The 22,374-nt window shown below is 42.2% G+C and overlaps 1 protein-coding gene across 2 annotated transcripts in view; it reads right to left on the reverse strand.

The window, feature by feature from the left end:
• The window catches only part of ORC3 (origin recognition complex subunit 3), a 117,548-nt gene that overhangs the window by 82,001 nt on the left and 13,173 nt on the right, over positions 1-22,374 (reverse strand). For both annotated transcript variants that reach the window (XM_089691312.1, XM_089691313.1), the window contains 6 exons: positions 17,161-17,305; positions 13,090-13,194; positions 12,634-12,788; positions 7,569-7,699; positions 1,830-1,989; positions 314-427 (listed from right to left, as the gene is read on the reverse strand). In XM_089691312.1, coding sequence (XP_089547438.1) covers positions 314-427; positions 1,830-1,989; positions 7,569-7,699; positions 12,634-12,788; positions 13,090-13,194; positions 17,161-17,305 — 810 coding nt within the window. The remainder of the gene's footprint in view (positions 1-313; positions 428-1,829; positions 1,990-7,568; positions 7,700-12,633; positions 12,789-13,089; positions 13,195-17,160; positions 17,306-22,374) is intronic.

Here is a 22,374-nt window from a genome sequence, read left to right on the forward strand (position 1 = left end):
AAACTATATTCTACTCCTTGCTGTTAATTGCTGTATAAATCGCTCGTTCTGGCCGGAAGGGCGTGGCTACAAGGTCACATGCACACTGCATCACTTCCACTTGTACGGAAGACGTCAACACTACGTATTGCCCGAACGATTTTTTTAAATTGGTGGGCCACGATTTCGACCAACGAACGAACGCCTCTCAGTTTTCGAATGACTGATCGGTCAATTTTCTAATCGTGTATTCCCACCTTAAGACATAGTAAAGAAAAAGGCAATAGGGTGATGCTCTAATATAATTTGCATATGGTTTAATGGTTGTAGTTACCTGAAGGCCTTTGATGAAATTTTGCACTGAAAAATCGTGGTACAAAAATATAGTGATCAGGACTTGCAAGACTTTTCCACTAAGCTTAAATGGAAAACTATTAGAGATGAGAAGCTGAAAAAAACAAAACAATATACTATGAAAAAGTTGGTCCTGTTAAGCTCTCATGATACAAAAAAAAAAAAAAACTGAAAAAAACAAAAACAGTGAAAATGCTCTGCTATATATGGCACGCGTCTCTACTGTATACATTATACTTTATATTGTATTCTCTTTGTCACTGCCACTATGTTGTCCAAGCTGAGACTCACAATAAAGTATAAATGCTTTGATTGTCACAGACCATTTTCAGTTAAGAAATGGGCACAATTTTGTTAGTATACATTTAAAAACAAATATGAAAGTAGAAAACGTTTTTCAAAGAAAGCCTACTCTTAAATCATCCAATTTTAAAGTATATGTTCACCTTTTAACAAAAATAATAAATGCACATTTTTTTTTGCAGGTAATAAAATGTGCATTTATTATTTTTTGTTTGTGGAGCCTCTAAAGCATTGTACCAGTGATCAGCAGATCGCCGGTGCCATGCAGGTCTCCCTCTGACCTGTCATTGTACATGCTTGCTCGAACATCCCAAACAGGCAAGGAGATACTGACAGGAAAGCTCTATTAACTACCACAGCGCTGTGAAGCACCATAACAGCTCACTGAAAACTACAAGCTGACAGCTGCAAAGGCTGCCGTGACTTATAGTTTTCCTATTCACAGAATGCTGTGAATGAGTGATGCGGCCAGGCAGCTACACTTTAACACTGAGACCATGCAATAAATTCATATAATTTACATGAAAGAAAAACTTGTACATAAATAATATCGGAGCTGACATTACTAACCTTTGTTTTCTAGGCTACTTGCCAGGCTGTCATGCTATCGATGATTTTTTTGGTGTCAATATTTTTTAAAGCTCTGAATGGTAAAAGATGTGTTCTGACTTCTTTTTGTTTTACTTCACTGGCTGCATACGTGTTCTGGGATAGTAGCCTGAAAGGTTTTGAAGTCTGGGACAACCAAACAATTCAGCATTTTCAACAGCAAATCATAAGTGGCAGCCTACCTAATGCTCTCAGTGAACACTTTTGTCAAACTAATCTCTTTTAGATCGATCTATCTCCTAGATTGTAAGCTCCAAGGAACAGGGCCCTCACATCCCCCTTGTACTGAACTGTCTTGTTGCTGTATTGTCTCCCGTTATATTGTAAAGTGCTGAGCAAACTGTTGGCGCTATATAAATCCTGTGTTATAATAATCTATCTCTCTATCTATATCACACTACAGTTCCTCTTAAAATTAACACAGTAGTGTTAACAAAAACAGCCTCATATTTAAACTTAAAACTGATTTTCAAGGACCACATTGAGACAGACTGTACCTCAGGCAATTATTGCAATAAAATAATATTTAACAGGAGTAAAGGATGAAACAATCACAGCAAGTATCTTTTGTGAAAAAAAATTACCTTATCAACAACTGTTGCCAAATGTTCTGTGCAAGATAAGGACTGGAAGAGTTCTATGCACAGCAGTGAGGATACAGAATGGGACAGGAGCCTGTGAATTATCACTGGAGACGTGGCAATACCAAATACCAGGACTAATGGCAATTCTTTAATATACCGGCTAGAATAAAAAATATGTTAGTACATTTACATTTCATAAGGAATAAACATCAGCTATATAAATGTTTAACTGGGATTAACAGCATGCCTTAATTTCCCATGACTTAAAGTGCGATTAAACCCAAAGCTGCAATAGTTATCTTTTTTAGGCTTTTTGCCATCTGTTTCATAATCTGGCCAATAACATACTGCCCGTATTAGAGTGTCCCCACTCTGGATGAATGCAAGTGTACAATCCAAATGCATACGTTCCTGCGTTAAAAATGCATGTGTGTATAAGTGGGTGCTGCAGCGACCGCCAGCTGGAACTGAACAGAATCAGCAAGGCAGAATGTCACCACACTGATGATCACCAATATGGGTCCAAAAGTTTTAACGAACGATCACATAGTTGCACTATGTGATCGTTCATTAAAACTTTTGGACCCATATTGGTGATCCTCGGTGTGCTGTGATATTCTCCCTTCCCACTCTGGATGAAGGCGCACAGGGGGCACAGCAGAATGCAGCATTGTTAACCTGGGGGGAGGGTAATGTGAAATATACTAGCAGATTTAAATACACTAACATATTGAAGCTGGGCTCCAGCTAATACTTTATAATCAGTTATATCAAACAGGTTTTTTTTTCCCTTTTGGGAAAAATAAATAAAAGCACCCCTTCCATTGTTAAATGGTCTGTCTTATCACTGTAAGTGCAAAAGAACTGGTTTTGTTGAAAAACAGACTTACACTGTGTGCACAATTATTAGGCAAATTGTATTTTTTGAGGATTACTTTCATTTTTGAACAGTGCTCTCGGTCAATCCAAAATGTTAATAAACCTCAAACCTGAATATTTAAGTAATGGTGAGGTTTTGGCTTTCTTAGGAAAATATCTGTGTGCACAATTATTGGGCAACTATTAGTGTGCAGAATTATTATGCAACTAAATGAAAAATGGAAAATTTGCCATCTCACTTCTTTATTTTAACCACTTGCCCTCCAGAGGATTTACCCCTTCCTGACCAGGCCATTATTTGAATTATGGCACTGCGTTACTTTAACTGACAATTGCATGGTCATGCAACACTACACCCAAATTAAATTTACGTCCTTTTTTTCCCCACGAATTGAGCTTTATTTTGGTGGTATTTGATCGCCTGTGTGTTTTTTATTTTTTGTGCTATAAAAAAGACCAACAATTTTGAGAAAAAAAAAACTATATTTTTTTACTTTTTGCAGTTAAACATGTCCAGTAAAAAAATAAAATTTAGGCCAAAATGTATTCTGCTACATGTCTACATGTGTAAATTAATTGTTTTACGTGAAAGTTATAGCATTTTCAAATGGCGGTATATATATTGGGATTTTTACATTTTTTTTACATTTTAGTAATGGCGGCGATCAGCGACTTATAGCATAACTGTGGCGGGCATTCTATCACTGGGGGGAACTGGCTTGGTGTCACTGACATTCCCAGTGACACCAATACAGTGATCAGTGCTAATAAAAAGCACTGACACTGCACTAATGGCACCGGGCAGGAAGGGGTTAACATGTGGGGCAATCAAAGGGTTAACTGTGTGTTGGGTGTGTTTTACTAAGGGGGTGTGTCTGTGTGCTTCACTGTAAGCACACTGCTTTGCATGGCTGTGCTGTGTATAGCCATTTAAAGCAGTGTGCACAAGCTGACAGGGAGAACGGTTTTGTTTAATAACAGTCCCCTCCTCGTCAAAGATCCTCAGCAATAACTGGGCGCCAGTGATTAATCACTGGCCAGGCATGTGATTTTGCGCCCCCATGTCGCCCTGTAGCAGTATATCTGCTATAGGGCGGCGGGAAGCGGTTAATCTGTTAAATTGAGAATAATAAATGACTCAAAAGTTACAAATAAACATTTTTGATTTTTCAAAAAAAATAAATCAGTGACCAATATAGCCACCCTTATTTTCGATAACAGTCATAAGCCTTCCATTCATGGAGTCGGTCAGTTTCTTAATCTGTTGACTATCAACTTTTTGTGTAGCAGCAACCACAGCCTCCCAATGTTCATTATTCTTTCTTCTTTAACGTTTTTACTGGCTAGCCATGCAGTGGAGTACTTCGATACATGCAAAGGAGTATTGTCCTGCATAAATGTCATGGTCTTCTTGAAAAATGCACTTTTTCCTGTACCACTGCTTGAAGAAAATGTCTTCTAGAAACTGGCAGTAGGTTTGGGAGACGAATTTGAGTCCATCTTCAACTTAGAAAGGTTCAACTAGCTCATCTTTAATAATATGGAAGTATGCCAGTACCCCACCTCCAACTTTGCTGGTGTCTGAGTCGAAGTGGAGCTCTGTGCCCGTTACTGATCCAGCCAGGGACCTATTCATCTGGTCCATCAAGAATCACTCATCTCATCAGTCCATAAAATCTTTCAAAAATTTGTCTTCAGATATTTCTTGGCCCAGTTCTGACATTTCAGCTTATTTATCTTGTTCATTGGTGGTCGGTTTTCAGATTTCCATACCTTGGCCATGTCTCTGAGCACTTCTTGGCACTCCAGGTAGGATGCAGTTCTGGAATATGACAACACTGGAGGATAATGGGTTCCAGGTAGCTATACGTTTGATTCTTCTCAAATCTTTGGCAGTTAATTTGCATCTTTTTTGTCTCAACTTGTTTCTTGCGACCCTATTGACTATTTGCAACAAACCGCTTGATGGTTCTGTGATCATGCCCCAATAACTTAGCAATTTCAAGAGTGCTACATCCTTCTGAAATACATTTTACAATTTTTGGCTGTTCAAAATCAGTTAAATCTTTTAGGCTCATTTTGCCTGAGGAAAAGAAGCTGCCTAATAATTATGGACACCTTGATATATGGTGTAGATCTCCTTAGTGTGTCTCCCTCATTACACAAATACACATCACCTGATATGCCTACATCTCATTAGCATTTAAGTTTATACAGCTTGGAGTTGGACAATATAACAGGGTTTATCAGGTGTCAACACCAAGTACCCCTAATCACAGCATCTGTAAGGTTGTAGAAAGCCAAGTAGGTCAGTACCCACTCCCACTGTTGCCCTGCTTGTTAATAATGTCACCCATGGCTTCGCAACCTAGCGAATTACTGACCTGAAAACAAGTATGCAGACAATAATATCTGAGCTCCTGTCCTTCATACTTGTCTTAGGCGAGTGTCACTAGGCAGGGAAGCCAGGCAGATGAAGACAGCCTGATTGGAAGTATGATCCCTTCACAGAGGTCTGACACACCTCCTGCAAAGCTTATGCTCCCTGGTGTTTGAAGAGCTCTAGCTCTGCCTCAGCAGAAAACATGCTGGATCTCTGCAGAGAGACCACTGTCCTCCTCAGTAGCATGCAAAAAAAAAAAACATCTCTACTCAGACTGTGGCAAATTTCTATAGAAGGAAAACAGTAAGACTTTGCATAACTTTTACTTTGATGCACTTTGCCTATATTTAACAGATTAAAACTAAAACCAGAATTGGGTTTTAATGCTGGAAAATCTGTTGATCTGAACTGTTATTCTCCTTTAACCTGGAATCACTTATTCTCCTTTACCACTAGCCTACAGGGCACTTATACCCTCTTCCTGCCCAGGCCAATTTCCAGCTTTCAGCGCTGCACATTTGAATGACAATTGTGCGGTCATGCAACACTGTACCCATATGAAATTTGTATAATTTTTTTGTGACAGAGCTTTATTTTGGTGGTATTTAATCTTAAAAAAAACAAAAACCACTGAAAATTTCGGGGAAAAAAATGTTTTTTCTTAGTTTTTGTTATAAAATTTTGTAAATAAGTGATTTTTCTCCTGATGTGCGCTAATGAGGCTGCAGTGATGGGCACTGACAGGCTGCACTGATGGACACTGATAGGTGGCACTGATGAGGAGGCACTGGTAGGTGGCACTGATGGGCATTGACAGGCATCACTGATGGGCACTGAAAGGCAGCACTCATATATGCCACTGATAAGCGGCACTGATAGGCGGTCCTGTTAGGCGGCACTAATAGGTGACACTGACTGGCATTGATAGGTGGCACTGACTGACAGCTCAGATGGGCACTGATATGTGGCATTGATGTGCACTGGTAGGCACTGCTATGTGGCACTGATGTGGCAGTGGCAGGTGGCATGGGTGAGCACTGACAGCTGGCACTGATGGACACTGACAGGTGGCACTGCTGGGGCTACACAGGTCATCAGGGCACACTGATCATCAGTGCCCTGATGATCAGTGCACATGTCCCCTCTGAGGGATGCAGATTACGGCTCTGCTCTCCTCTCGAGCTGTCAGCGTGACAGCTCGTGAGGAGAGAAATGCCGATAATCGGCATTTCCCGATTTACATGTGATCAGCTGTGATTGGACACAGCTGATCACAAGACCGAGCTGACATCTTCGGCTCTTTCCGTTGATCCGCTGTGTCCTAGGGACACAGCTCACAGCCGATCGCCGTGCGCAGTTAGAATTGAACGATGTCATATGACGTCCTCCCAGAACGAGAGAACCGCCTTGCGCCCGTCATTTCACTATATGGCGGGAGGAAGGTGGCTAAACAGATATAACCACTCTGTGAACCTGAAACAAATACTTGCTTTAGGGCTGCAGTGCAAGATTTTCATTTTTAAGAAATAATTCACTTTGATTAGAATTAAATAAATAAAAGGAACAAATGATCTACATAAGCAGATTTTCTTACATGTACTAGCCTTACCAAAAAAAGATGCCCAAGTACATTAAACTATAATAGAATGTTGCTTATCTCTTATCAAATGAATACAGTATCTCACAGAAGTGAGTACACCCCTCACATTTTTGTAAATATTTAACGCTATCTTTTCATGTGACAACAGTGAAGAAATGACACTTTGCTACAATGTAAAGTAGTGAGTGTACAGCTTGTATAACAGTGTAAATTTGCTGTCCCCTCAAAATAACTCAACACACAGCCATTAATGTCCAAACAAAATGTCCAAATTGGGCCTGATTAGCCATTTTCCCTCCCCGATGTCATATGACTTATTAGTATTACAAGGTCTCAGGTGTGAATGGGGATCAGTTGTGTTAAATTTGGTGTTATCGCTCTCACTCTCTCATACTGGTCACTGGAAGTTCAATATGGCACCCCATGGCAAAGAACTCTGAGGATCTGAAAAAAAGAATTGTTGCTCTACATAAAGATGGCCTAGGCTATAAGAAGATTGCCAAGACCCTGAAACTGAGCTGCAGTACGGTGGCCAAGACCATGTAGCGGTTTAACAGGACAGGTTCCGCTCAGAACAGGCCTCACCTATTTTGAGGGGACAGCAAATTTACACAAGCTGTACACTCACTACTTTACATTGTAGCAAAGTGTAATTTCTTCAGTGTTGTTACATGAAAAGATATATTAAAATATTTACAACAATGTGAGGGGTGTACCCACTTCTCTGAGATACTGTAAGTGTGAAATCTTTTTAGACCTGGAAAAAAAAAAAAGATGATTGGTTGGTTTGGGAAACAATTTATTTCTTTTGTAGCACACTTCATTCAACAGTCTCAACATCTCCTTACGACATATAATGGGTGAGATTACCACTAACCTGCTTATAACGATAAATTCTTGCAGAACCTTAGCGGAGAAGCTTTCAAGATCTTTAAACACCACAACCACCGGAGGTGCCTGCCAATGTCCTGGGGACAATGATCTCTTTTTTTTGGGAGAAATGGATTTCTAAACATGTGAGAAATAGTGATGGAAATGAGTTAATAAGTAACTCGACTTTTGCTGAGAAAAAAACAAAAAAACAATCCCCTCTGAGTGATACATTGCAAAGAAAATCCAGGATAACAAGCAATATAAGGATACCAATATCACAGTATATAGAGACAACATTTAAGAGGTTAAACATGCCATAAAGTACCCCCTAGACCAGTGTTGGGCAACCTTTTTTTTCAACTGAGCCAAATCTCGCCAAAACCACGATTGAAATTTATTTTGAGAGCCACATTTTTAAAACTGAAAATACATCCCCCATATAGTAATTCATCCCCCATATAGTAATTCATCCCCCATATAGTAATTCATCCCCTGTACAGTAATTCATCCCCCATAGTAATTCATCCTCCATATAGTAATTCATCCCCCATAGTAATTCATCCCCCATATAGTAATTCATCCCCCATAGTAATTCATCCCCCATATAGTAATTCATCCCCCATATAGTAATTCATCCCCCATATAGTAATTCATCCCCCATAGTAATTCATCCCCCATATAGTAATTCATCCCCCATATAGTAATTCATCCCCCATATAGTAATTCATCCCCCATAGTAATTCATCCCCCATAGTAATTCATCCCCCATAGTAATTCATCCCCCATAGCAATTCATCCCCCCTATAGTAATTCATCCCCCCTATAGTAATTCATCCCCCCTATAGTAATTCATCCCCCCTATAGTAATTCATCCCCCATATAGTAATTCATCCCCCCTATAGTAATTCATCCCCCATATAGTAATTCATCCCCCATATAGTAATTCATCCCCCATAGTAATTCATCCCCCATATAGTAATTCATCCCCCCCTATAGTAATTCATCCCCCCCTATAGTAATTCATCCCCCCTATAGTAATTCATTCCCCATATTGTGTCAATTCACTTACCTTTGCTCCGCGCGTTCCTCTCGCCGTGTTCCCGCGCCGTTCTGGTCTTCAGGGCGGACTGTGAGAGGAGAGGAGTTCGTCACGCTGCCCCGCCTACATCCTGGCTGCCCCGCCTACATCCTGACAGCTGCAGAGTCCTGACTTTTGGGGCGGCCGCCCGAGAGGAGGGAGGGGAGCGGGCGCCCGGCACACAGAAGAGCCGCATTTAAGTTTGTAAAGAGCCGCATGTGGCTCGCGAGCCGCGGCTTGCCGACCACTGCCCTAGACAGCTGTCATATGTGACTCAACCCAGATGTCCCACACCTTTTGGAACATTTTGTGACACCCCCCAGCATGTTAAGCTGCTTTAAACAAAGGAACTACATAATTATTTAGTGATTTCCAAGAGGTAAGAGTGGGGGCAGTAACAGATTTCCATTGAAGCACTATTGCCTTCCGAGCATAAACCAGTAACAGAAGAAGGGTCCTAACCGATTTAGTGTGTGCCAGAGCATTCACTAATCCCAAAATATATCTCTTCTAAAAGAAGAATGCATATAGTGGTCACCTTGAAAATGCACTCCAGCATCTGTTCCTAGTATAGCTGCACAGAGGGACATGTCCAGATCATATGCATAAAATCAGCTGAGTCTGCCATGTATCTCCAGCATACTAGGAGACATTGAGGATATGTTTTGTGACGTTTCCACAAGGTAAGATACAGTATCTCACAGAAGTGAGTACACCCCTCACATTTTTGTAAATATTTTATTATATCTTTTCATGTCACAACACTGAAGAAATGACACTTTGCTACAATGTAAAGTAGTGAGTGGACAGCTTATATAACAGTGTAAATTTGCTGTCCCCTCAAAATAACACACAGCCATTAATGTCTAAACCGCTGACAACAAAAGTGAGTACACCCCTAAGTGAAAACGTCCAAATTGGGCCCAAGGAGTCATTATATGGTGTGGCCACCATTATTTTACAGCACTGCCTTAACCCTCTTGGGCATGGAGTTCACCAGAGCTTCACAGGTTGCCACTGGAGTCCTCTTCCACTCCTCCATGATGACATCATGGAGCTTGTTGATGTTAGAGACCTTGCGCTCCTCCACCTTCTCTTTTAGAATGACCCACAGATGCTCAATAGGGTTTAGGTCTGGAGACATGCTTGGCCAGTCCACTACCTTTACCCTCAGCTTCTTTAGCAAGGCAGTGGTTGTCTTGGAGGTGTGTATGGGGGCGTTATGTTGGAATACTGCCCTGGGGCTCAGTCTCCAAAGAGAGGGGATCATGCTCTGCTTCAGTATGTCACAGTACATGTTGGCATTCAAGGTTCCTTCAATGAACTGTAGCTTCCTAGTGCCAGCAGCACTCATGCAGACCCAGACCATGACGCTCCCACCAACATGCTTGACTGTAGGCAAGACACACTTGTATTTGTACTCCTCACCTGGCTGCCGCGACACATGCTTGACACCATCTGAACCAAATATGTTTATCTTGGGCTCATCAGACCACAGGACATGGTTCCAGTAATCCATGTCCTTAGTCTGCTTGTCTTCAGCAAACTGTTTGCGGGCTTTCTTGTGCATCATCTTTAGAAGAGGCTTCCTTCTGGGATGACAGTCATGCAGACCAATTTGATACAGTGTGTGGCCCGAGCACTGACAGGCTGACCCCCCCACCACTTCAACCTCTGCAGCAATGCTGGCAGCACTTATACGTCCAAAGACAACCTCTGGATGTGACGCTGAACACTTACACTCAACTTCTTTAGTCGACCATGCCGAGGCCTGTTCTGAGTGGACCCTGTCCTGTTAAACTGCTGTATGGTCTTGGCCACCATGCTGTAGCTCAGTTTCAGGGTCTTGGCAATCTTCTTATAGCCTAGGCCATCTTTATGTAGAGCAACAACTCTTTTTTTCAGATCATCAGAGTTCTTTGCCATGAGGTGCCATGTTGAACTTCCAGTGACCAGTATGAGAGAGTGAGAGCGATAACCCCAAATTTAACACACCTGATCCCCATTCACACCTGAGACCTTGTAACACCAACAAGTCACATGACACTGGGGAGGGAAAATGGCTAATTGGGCCCAATTTGGATATTTTCACTTAGGGGTGTACTCACTTTTATTGCCAGCGGTTTAGACATTAATGGCAGTGTGCTGACTTATATTGATGGGACAGCAAATTTACACTGTTATGCAAGCTGTACACTCACTACTTTACATTGTAGCAAAGTGTCATTTCTTTAGTGTTGTCACATGAAAAGATATAATAAAATATTTACAAAAATGTGAGGGGTGTACTCACTTTTCTGAGATACTGTAGATACAATGGAATAATTTAAATGGTATAAATCTATCTCTTGTGGAAACTAATCGCTTGAATGGGCCATCCCAAATATCCTCCCAATTTTTTGCTCTTAAAAAAAGTACAGTATCCAGACAGGAGAATGGCAATGGTAAAATTTTTATCTTGAGCAAATTTATACTGCCTACCAGGGACAGAGGGAGATTATCCCAGGCTTTGAAACACAGTTCAATGGAAACTCGGAGTGGATGTAAATTTAAGCTACAGAAATCCTCTGTTTGCTGGGAAATTAGGATGCCTAAATACTTAAGTTTGTCGGTCCACTTCAAGGGTAAGGTATGGTCCACAGCTCGAGGCACCTCCGGGTCCACAGGGAGAATCAGAGATTTATCCCAGTTGACTTGAAGCCCAGAGAATGGAGGAAATTTAGATAAAAGCTCAAGAGGCACCTGAAGTAACGGACCAGGGTCCCTAAGGAAGAGTACAAGATCACCGGCGTTCTATGCCAGCTTTTCTTCAATTAATCCAATACATGTACCCTGCACCGGCGGGGCATGTTGAATTTTTCATTATTAAAGTGGTTGTAGAGTCTCAAGTCCCATCTCGATCCAGTGATGTGCACGAGAGCCTTGGCTCTCCCTCCTCACTGGCTGAGACAGTAGCGGCAGCCATTGTCTCCCTCTACTGGGCCGGACCACATTCCATGTGTCAATGGAAAAACAGAGCAGTGGCTCGGAAGCGAGACTGCTCGGATGTCCACATAGCAAGTTGCTTTTTATAGGGGCACTTGGCAGGAGAAAGGAAACAGGAGCACTGGAATGGAACCCAAGAAGAGGAGGAACAGGGATGCTCTGTGCAAAACCACTGTGTCTCTGTAGCTTAAGGTAGCACATGTATTTTTGCACTGCAGCACTTATAAAAGGTGCTATGCATTTCAAGAACAAAAAACACTTTGAGCATTTTAAATTCATTGCATGCAGCACATAAAGCCGTGAATAGCTGGTTTTTAAGGATGTCATTGGGGCCAGCTTCATAACAACCAGCTTTTCATTGGTTAAGGACACCGGCAGGTGGTTGTTAAGGAGCTGGAACCCAACAAAATCCTTAACAAGCAATGATAAAGCCCCCACCCCCGTTGGTCACCATGCACCAGCTCAGGAGCTATGCTACCACCAGAGGGGGGAGGCGGAGTGGCACAGTAAGGAGCATCAGCTCCCAGAATCTGAGGGAGGAGGTGGGGGAAGGCCGGACCGGAGGAGAAAAGGAGGCAGTGGAATGCCAGCCTGAGCTACTGGGGAGCAACAAGGGGGCAGGAGGCTGTGCGGGGGGCAGAGTTTACATCCTCGCTGATCATTAAGGAAGCCGCCATGTGCTGGCTCCTTAACAATTAGCTATTCACTGGTTGTTAAGGACGCCACTCCTTAACCAGCAAAAACTCATCCGAGGTGTGTTTTTTGTGCATTTTTGTTGCGGTTCCCATTGATTTCAATGGGAGGTGCATTTTTGGTGCGCTTTTTAAAAGGGCACCAAAGATGCAGCATGCAGGACATTTCAAACAGCAGCGTAGTGATGTGAAAAGTCTCAAAGGCAAATCATTTATGATGCACTTTTGTCCCGCTGGAAAAGTGTATTCCAGTGCAGCAAAAGCGCATCAGTGGGAAAGGGGTCTTACTCTAACAGGAAGGAATAGACAGTTACCTTTGTAGCCTTTTGATACCAGCTACACAGAGATGCCATAGAGCAGTTCATTTTCCTCTGAGACACTGCTGCATACTCTTCCTCTTCATCAAGGTCCAAGTCTGCACTGCATCCCATGAGTTGTGAGAGCAGTTTCTGAAGCAGATGCTTGATTCCTAAAGGAAAACTCTAGATGAAGGCATATTTCAACAAAGTGATGTATGTAATAAAATGATTTTAAATAAAAAATGGCCCCTGGAGTTTAATATCTGAACCGTTTACATCTATGACTTCTAAATATAGGACTGACACAAGATTTCAAACGCTATTTTGTGTGATGTATATACTCCAAGGTTACATTCTATAATTCAAACTTATTGTACTGGTCACATCAAAATGTATTATTGCTGAAATAAAGTACATTTCAAGCACTATTAAATTCTACCTTAAATCACACAAACATCAAGCAACTTTTACCTGGACATTCCTTGGCTTGCAGTAAGACCACAAATGGAGTAACCTGATCATTAAGAATCTCTGAGAGGCTTTCAAATGTAAGCTCATGGTCGGTGACGTTGACACCTGGGAAAGAAAAAGAAATTACACCAGGTAACAACTAAGACTAACTTCTTGTGTTTCACACAGTTTGCTGGACAGCACATCATAGAGAGGGATGCAACTTTTTCTGGTTAAGGAATACAGTGGTGTCAGTTCCCCGACTGCAATCTGATGACTAGACAATGAAGGAGTAGATCTGTTCACTATGCTCTCCTGTCAAAACATGTAGCAGAGCCTTATTGGCTCCTAGCTCTGCCCCTCCCTTTCCCAGTCTCAGTGCTGCTGTGTGGGGGACAGAGGTTAATAAATGTCTGCCTAGAATCCAGGTTTAGAATTTAAAAGAGAAATATGTTTTTCTTCAAAAAAAAAAAAAACCCACAACAGTTATACTTACCTAGGTGGATGCAGCATTGATCCAATGCTGCATCTGTCCCCTGCTGCCTCTAAAACGGAGAACAGAACAATCACAAAACACTGATTGCCTGGTTCAAGATCTTCGGTCTGCAGAGATCCGGTGACTGTCCGTCAACAGCTCTCTGCTCTGCCCCTCCAGCGGTCAATGGAGCACCAGACTATAGAGGGGGAAGAAGCGACTGGCTCAGGCTCTCAGTGGCTTGGTGAGAGGCTGAGCCAGCTGCCAGTCCAGGCCTCTGGGTGGAACCCAACTTTAAAGTTAGGATCGATCCAAAGCCTGGAACGGCTGAGTGACATCACAGGAGTTCAGAATGAACTGCACTCCTGTGATCCATTGGAAAAAGTAAAGCCAAAAAAGCTTTGGCAATGCTTCTCCTTTACGACATAGATCCCTTAGGAAAAGTGTAATTTTCAGTTCAAGAGCATGCTCTTAATCCTTAAGATATCAATACTGACCAACATCTTTGTTAAACACAGTGGATCTAACCGTATTCATTAATGACTTGCTTTGAACTTGCTTAGAACAAGCAGCATAACAGCATATATTACTCTGACAACATTGTTCTATTTCCCGTGCCAGAAACAAAGTTTCTATGAAATGTGAAATTTTGTATTTACAGTAGAGCAGACATGTGGGTGCATTTATTAAGTGAAAGAACTACAGCAAAATACAATGCCCATAGAAATCAAACTGAAAGCTATGTTTTTATTGTATAGGGTTTATTGTCACAGAATGGAAGGACATTTATTTGGTGCTACAGTCATAGCCAAAAATATTGGCACCCCTGTATTTCTCAGATAATGCACCACTTTGCCCAGAAAATTATTTATGTTGGTATAACACAAAAAAGTGGAGAAGCAAAAAGCCAAATCTGACACATTCCATGCAAAACCCCAAAAATAGACTGGACAAAACTATTGGCACCTTCTCAAAATTGTAACAAATAACTGCATTCCAAGTTTGTGATGCTCCTGTAATTTGTAATTAAACGCTTCCCCACCGCCCTATAGCATAAATACTGCTACAAGGCAGCAGGGCTGTGAAAAATCACGTGTGCCATACGTCATCTTGCATTTCTGGGTGAGGGGGGGTGTGAGCGTGCCCTACCCGCACCGCCATTGGCAGCTTCAGCTGTTGATCACTGGGTCCTGGAAGGTGAATCCCCACCAGCAACCGGCGATCGCCGATTATCACTGAAAGAGTAGAGAACTGTATGTAAATAATATAGATCTCTCCCGTCAGCTCCTGCACATTGCTTTGTATGGCTCTGCATAGCAAAGCCATACAAAGCAATTTGCTGACACAGTAAAGCACACACACACAGCACACTGTAAAACAGCACAAAGTTAACCCTTTGAGCGCCCCAGATGTTAACCCCTTCCTGCCCAGTGCCATTATTACAGAGTCAGTGCTTTTAATTAGCACTGATCACTGTATTAGTGTCACTGGAGATGTCAGTGACAGTCAGTTCCCCCCCCCAGTGTCAGAATGCCCGTCGCAGTCCTGCTATAAGTCGCTGATCGCTGCCATTACTAGTATAAAAAAAAATTCCAGTATTTATACCGCCATTTGTAGACGCTATAATTTTCACGTAAACCAATTCATTTACACGTATTGGGATTCTTTTTTGCAAAGACATGTAGCAGAATATATTTTGGCCTAAATTTATGACGAAATTTGATTTTTTACATTTTTTTACTGGACTTAATAGCAAAAAGTAAAAAATATAGTTTTTTTCTCAAAATTGTCAGTGTCTTTTTGTTCATAGCGCAAAAAAATAAAGAATGCACAGGCGATCAAATACCACCGAAAGAAAGAAAGCTCGATTTGTGGGAAAAAAATGTCATTTGGGTGCAGTGTTGCATGACCGCGCAATTGTCAGTTAAAGTAACGCAGCACCGTATCACGAAAAATCGTCTGGTCAGCAAGAGGGGTAAATCCTCTGGAGGGCAAGTGATTAAACTCCACTGTATCAATTTACAGGTGCTAACAATATAGAAATCACACCAGCAACCAGTTACAATGGTGAAAAAATTGACTCAACCTTTCTGTTGTGTGTCTCTGTGTGCCACATGGAGCATGGATAAGAGAAAGAGCTGGGGAGTTGCGAACAAAAATTGTAGAAAAGCATGGACAATCTCCAGGTTACAAGTCCATCTCCAGAAATGTTAACGTTCCTGTGTCCACTGTGTGCAACATTGTCAAGAAGTTTACAGCCCATGGCACTGTAGCTAATCTCCCTGGACATGGACAGAAGAGAAAAATTTATCAAAAGATTGCAACGAAGGATTGTTCAAATGGTGGCTTAAGAACCTCAATCAACTTCCAGACAAATTCAAGCTGACCTTCAGGCACAGGGTACAACTGTGTCAGCTCCCACTATACGTCGCCATCTGAATGAAAAGGGATGCTATGGTAGGAGACCCAGGAGGATCCCACTGCTGACACAGAAACATAAAAAGCCAGATTGGAGTTTGACAAAACTTACCTGAGGAAGCCAAAATCTTTTTGGGAGAATGTGTTCTGGACAGACGAAAGAAAGTTACAGTTTTTTGGTAAAGCCCATCATTCTACAGTACTGTTTTCAGAAAAAGCAATAAGGCCTTTAAAGAAAAGAATACAGTCCCTACAGTCAAACATGGTAGAGGTTCACTGATGTTTTGGGGTTGCTTTGCTGCTTTAGGCACTGGATATCTTGATTGTGTGCATGGCACTATGAAATTTGAAGACTATTAAAATAATTCTGGGTGCAATGTAGAGCCCAGTGTCAGAAAGTTGGGTGCCCGTCAGAGGTCATGGGTCTTACAGCAGGACAATGACCCAAAGCACACGTCAAAAAGCACCCAGAAACAGTTTCATACAAAGTGATGGAGAGTACTGAACTGGCCAGCAATGAGTTCAGATCTCAATTCTATAGAGCACCTGTGGAGACATCTCAAAACAGCAGTTGGGAAAAGGAACCCATCCAATCCGAGAGACCTGGAGCAGTTGGCGAAAGAAGAGTGGTCCAAAATTCCATTAGAAAGGTACAAAAAACTCACTGATGGTTACAGGAAGCGATTTCAGATATTTTTCCAAGGGGTGTGCTACCAAATATTAAATTGAGGGTGTCAATTTTGTCCAGTCCATTTTTGGGGTTTTGCGTGGAATGTGTCAGATTTGGCTTTTTGTTTCTCCACTTTTTTGTGTCATACCAATACAAACAAAAGAAACATGAGAATGCCTAAACATTTGTAATTACAACAATTTTCTGGGAGAAGTGGTGCATTATCTGACAGAAGTGCAGGGGTGCCAATATTTTTGGCCGTGACCGTATGGATAAATAGAATAAGGGAGAGATATAAAAGGAAAAAAGCAAAAGCATACAAGATTATGCACTAAAAGTACCTCAATAGAAAACATGATTTCACAAATACTCCTCAGAAAAATAAGCTTCTGATGAAATTAAGCATGCCTTCAAACTTTCATCAACTCATTAGATCCTCAATCCTTTTTCTAAAATGACTTAGACCATAACCTTCAAATGAACTCTGTGGAATTATTAATAAAATAATCTTAAGTGCGAAGTAACCTACCAAGCAGAAGAGCAGCAGTGGGGATTTCACTAGATCTCACTCTACAACTCCAACCATTTCTTTCATCATGAAAAGCTAGGTGTGACTTCTTCAGAAAAGATATTAAGTTGTCAAAAAGTTTTCTGTTGAGTTCTTCTTGAAGTTGCTGGATGAAATAAAATATCAAGTTATTTAGCTTTCTAGGCCAGAGAAGATCTTTATCCACTATTAGATTCTATGAGTTAAAAATAAATTTAACCACTTGAGTCCCAGCACCTTTAGGGCTAGATGCAGTACAGTGCTTTTTTTTCTGCATCAAAAATGCATGCACACTGTTTTTGATGTATTCCAATGGCCCTAGTTTACACCAGTGCAGTCAGTTCCAGTCAGTTTCTGATGCAGGAAAAAAAAAAAAAAGTAGAACATGGTGCATTTTTTCTGCATAGAACCATACTGGAACATGGCAAACTGCATAAAAACTGCACCGAAACTGCATGTGGTGTGAACTGTAAGCAAAAAGGTATCCGGAATGCATCTGGAGAGAGTTTTGGAAGTGTGAACTGGCCCTGAATCTATGTAAACCCCCATGAGTTACAGGGCTTTTTTTTTTCAGGTTTTGGACATGTGATAGTTTGTTTTACAATTGCTGTTTTGTTTTGCAGTCAACCTAGCGCTAGCCAATCTTGATACTGTTTTTTGAGGACAGACATAACTTGTTTTCGGTGCTATATTTTAAATTATATACTTTGTTTTTAGAAATGAGAAAAAAAATTTATGAAAATTATTTTTAAAAAGGGAGATTTTCTGTTGATTTTGACCACATACTGTAAAACATGTAGAAGACAAATCAGTGTTTTTTTTCTGAACTATTTTTTTTAATTTTTCTGGAATCATGTAACACTAAGTTTGCCTGTTTTCCCAAGTTATATGAAAAATATATGGTGTATATACTATTAGTTTAAAGTATAACTAAAGGCAAAACTTTTTTTTTTTTAAGTTTTGTATAGAGTGCAGAGGAATGTGAACTTCAGTTTTTATTGCTGTCTGTGTCCCCATTAAAGAGATACAACCACTCAATTTGTCCTATTTACCATTATCATTGAAAGTAAAAGAAAATCCCAAATTTTGAGTTGTCCCCAGAAATGTAATAAATGAGAAATCTTCCAATGTGGACACTAGTTCTGGTGACCTGGGAGTCCCCAAGGAATTCCCTTAATTTGCAGGGATTTCTCATTTCCTGTTTGGCTATGGGACAGGAATTGAAGGTTTAGACTTGTGAATGTTTTCTGTGTTGTGAATGTTTGTATTGAACAGTTTTATTTTAAAAATAGTTGAAATTAAAGCAAAAATTTAAAAAAATTAAAAAAAAGGTAAAAGATGTAAAATTTGTTTCAAGTGTGTTTTTTTTTCAAACTCTTATGTATACAAGTAAGTAGGTAATAATGCTATAAAATACTTTATACTACTATTTCTAAACACGAGAACTCCCTTGGTGGGAACATGGCAAGGTTCAGAAACAAGGAAGCGCATTTTGGCACTCAGTGACTTAAAACTGGCATTTTTTTTGTATCAAACGGCATTTACAGAGGCTCAGGAAAGGCAGGACCGCAGAAATTAGGAAAAAAATATAAATACAAATTTGTTTTAACAAAAGCGTAAATTCAAATGACCGGTTTCTCAAACAGTGATGGCATGGTAAAAACTGCAACCAGAAAAAATGTTCAGCTACCTCTCCTGTGCACAAGGATACCATATACATATCCTTAATCATTTGGGGAGAACATGGTAAAGCCCAGAAAGGACTACATTCTGTCAATGGCTGAAAATAGCCATGTCCGTGTCTTGGCACCCTATTGCATTTCGTGTTGCTCAGAACCTACAGGACCCCATTGTGACCATGTCTCAGTACCGCCAACTATATCTTTTAGGTTTTGCAGTCTATCCTAAAGAATGATGCATCTCAGGGAACACCATGGACCTTGTTTTCTCTCATCTTTGCATCCCCCACAACCTCACAAACACCCCCTTCCCTCTCTCTGACCACAACCTCATTACATTCTCCGTCTCCCCGTCCGCAAACACCCCCCCCCCCCAAACGTCAAACCATCACGAGCCATAACCTCCGCAACCTGAACCCTGCCCCTCTCCACTCTGCAGCTGACCGACTTTACGACAGTATCCTTCCACTGTCCTGCCCTGACCTGGCCACTACTGCTTGTAATAACTCGCTGTCAACCGCCTAGACTCCTTAGCACCCCTAACCACACGTAGCATTAGACCCCGACCGCTTCAACCCTGGCAGAACGACCACACCAAAAATCTTAAACGACGCAGTCGTGCACTGGAGCGACTATGGCGCAAAACCAGATCCCCTCAAGCGTTCATCCTTTACAAATCCGCCTTCCTCACCTACACCTCCTCCCTTCACGCTGCCAAACAAGCCTACTTCGTAACCCTCATCAATACCCTCTCCTCCAGTCCTCGCCGGCTCTTCTCCACCTTTAACTCCCTACTCTCTCCCCCCCACCTCCACCCAGTACCTCACTCACCGCCCACGAGATTGCTAACCACTTCCAAAACAAGATTCGTAAGGACATCGCCAATGCTCAATCTTCCACCCCACCTAGCCTCCCTCCCACGATAAAACCCTCAACACTCCCCTCCTCTGACCTCGCAACTGCCCTGACCCCCACCACACCTAACATCCCGCACACTAAAACCCCCCCAACACTCCACTCCTTCGGCCTTGCTACCACTGAAAAGGTCACTAAGGTCTTCTCAGAAGCCTCACCACCTGCCCCCTTGACCCTGTCCCCGCACAATTCCTCCGGTCACCCTCCTCCTCCATCCTAAGCTCCCTCACCCACATCTTCAATCTCTCCCTCTCTACTGGCATATTCCCCTCCCCCCTAAAGCACGCGCATATCACTCCCATACTCAAAAAACCCTCCCTGGACCCCACCGACCTGAACAACCTTAGACCCATCTCCCTGCTGCCATTTACATCCAAACTCCTCGAGCGCTTAGTCTATAATCGCCTAAGCTCCCACCTCAACGACAACAACATCCTTGATCCCGTACAGTCTGGCTTCCGTCCCCTACACTCCATCAAAACCGCCCTACTCAAAATCACCAAAGCTAATGGCCGCTATTCAGTCCTCCTACTCCTCGACCTCTCCGCGGCCTTCCACACAGTTGACCACCCCCTCCTCCTTAAAAACTACACTCCCTTGGCATCAGAGACTCCGCTCTCTCCTGGCTCTCCTCCTATCTATCCCAGCGCTCCTTCAGTGTTACCTATAACGCTGCCACCTCCCCCTCTCTCCCCCTCTCTGTTGGGGTACCCCAAGGCTCTGTCCTCGGCCCCTCCTCTTCTCCATCTACACCTCCTCCTTTGGCCAACTGATACACTCCCACGCAAATCTACTGCTCTACCCTTCGCCTCACCACTTCAGTCTCCGCCCGCATCACCTGCCTACTGAACGACATAGCAGACTGGATGTCACTCCACTTCCTCAAATTAAACCTTTCCAAAACCAAGCTCCTAGTTCTCCCCCCAGCCTGCGCCCCCCCATCCTCTCCATCACGACCAATAACGCCACCATCAGTCCCACCCCGCAAGCCAGAGTCCTAGGTGTCACACTAGACTCCAATCTGTCCTTCCAACCCCATTTCCAATCACTGGCAAATTCATGCAGGCTCCACCTCCGCAACATCTCCAAAATACAATCGTTCCTAACCCCAGACACTACTAAACAACTCATTCACTCCCTTATTACTTCACGACTCGACTATTGCAACTCCCTCCTCACCGGCTTACCTCATCACAGACTATCCCCGCTTCAGTCTATCCAGAACTCAGCGGCCAGACTCATCCACCTTACCAGCCGCTCCGTATCTGCCACCCACCTCTGTCATTCCCTCCACTGGCTTCCGATTGCCCAACGCATAAAATTCAAACTACTAACATTGACGTACAAAGCCATTCATAACACTGCCCCAAACTACCTCACTGACCTGATACCCAAATACCACCCAACCCGTACTCTACCCTGTTCACAAGACCTCCTACTTTCTAGCTCCCTGGTCTCCTCCCATGCCCAACTGCAGGACTTCTCCAGGACTTCCCCCATCCTCTGGAACTCACTACCCCAATCCATCAGACTGTCACCTACCCTCCTCACCTTTAGGCCCACCCTGAAAACCCATCTCTTCAGGGAAGCCTACCCCGCCCTCACCTAACAGCCGATCTCCTCCACTACCCCTACCACTCCATCCCCCACAGCCACTTCCTCCTGTACCACTATCCCCTCCCTGCTAGATTGTAAGCTCCAAAGAGCAGGGCCCTCGAACCCTTCATGTATTGTATTTTTACTGTATTGTCTCATGTACTGTCCCCCACTACAATGTACAGCGCTGAGCAAACTTTTTGGCGCTATATAAATACTGTATAATAATAATAATCTCTTTTTTTGGACAAATAGGGCAAATTTGGTTACATAATGTATATTTTTCTTTTTAAGTGTGAATCAATGTTTATATAATTTGTGCATCTATGAATTCACCCCAAAATATAATCAACAAAGTCTGCTAATTTAACTGATATAACACTAGTGTGACTTTCATGTAGCAGAAGGGTAACATTGTATACCAGAGTGTTTTTCCATTTTGGAGAGGTCTACCCTATTGTTTTAAACATCATTTTTTTCACGACAGATGGGGCTTTAATTTGGTAGCTAACGTGGATTCATATATTTTTATTTTCTTGGGTTTTATTGAGAACAGCTGTACAACTGGAAAATTAAGTGATTAAAAAAAAACAAAAAAAATCTGGTGCGTTATGGGTTGTTAAGCACCCATGGTGAAAATATCAAAATGTGCCCCTCCTCCCATTAGCTTTGAACTATGTTAGCAGTATAAGTTGCATGTTCTGGCCTTATTGCACCCCTGTCTCCTGCTGAAGTGTCCAAGGCGGCCTCTTCTTCTGCCTACCCCTTGGCCTGATCATCAGTTGAAACACTGGTCCCAAGCAGAGATTTGCTTTTCTTTATTTTAAAAGCCCCTCCATATCACACTAAACAAAACATAAAAGCGCAGTGATATCACTGAAAAACCACAAGGTAACCTCTTGGTACTCCCATTATTTAAATGGAGGTGGGTACACAAGTAGTGCACACAAGTAGTTATAAGAGGTGAACCACCTGGAAATAGATCTATTTTCAAATGACTGCATTT

This window comes from Staurois parvus, unplaced genomic scaffold (genome assembly GCF_062004578.1).
Source record: "Staurois parvus isolate SC_StPar_1 unplaced genomic scaffold, SC_StPar_1.0 ptg000561l, whole genome shotgun sequence".
Lineage (NCBI taxonomy): Eukaryota > Metazoa > Chordata > Amphibia > Anura > Ranidae > Staurois > Staurois parvus.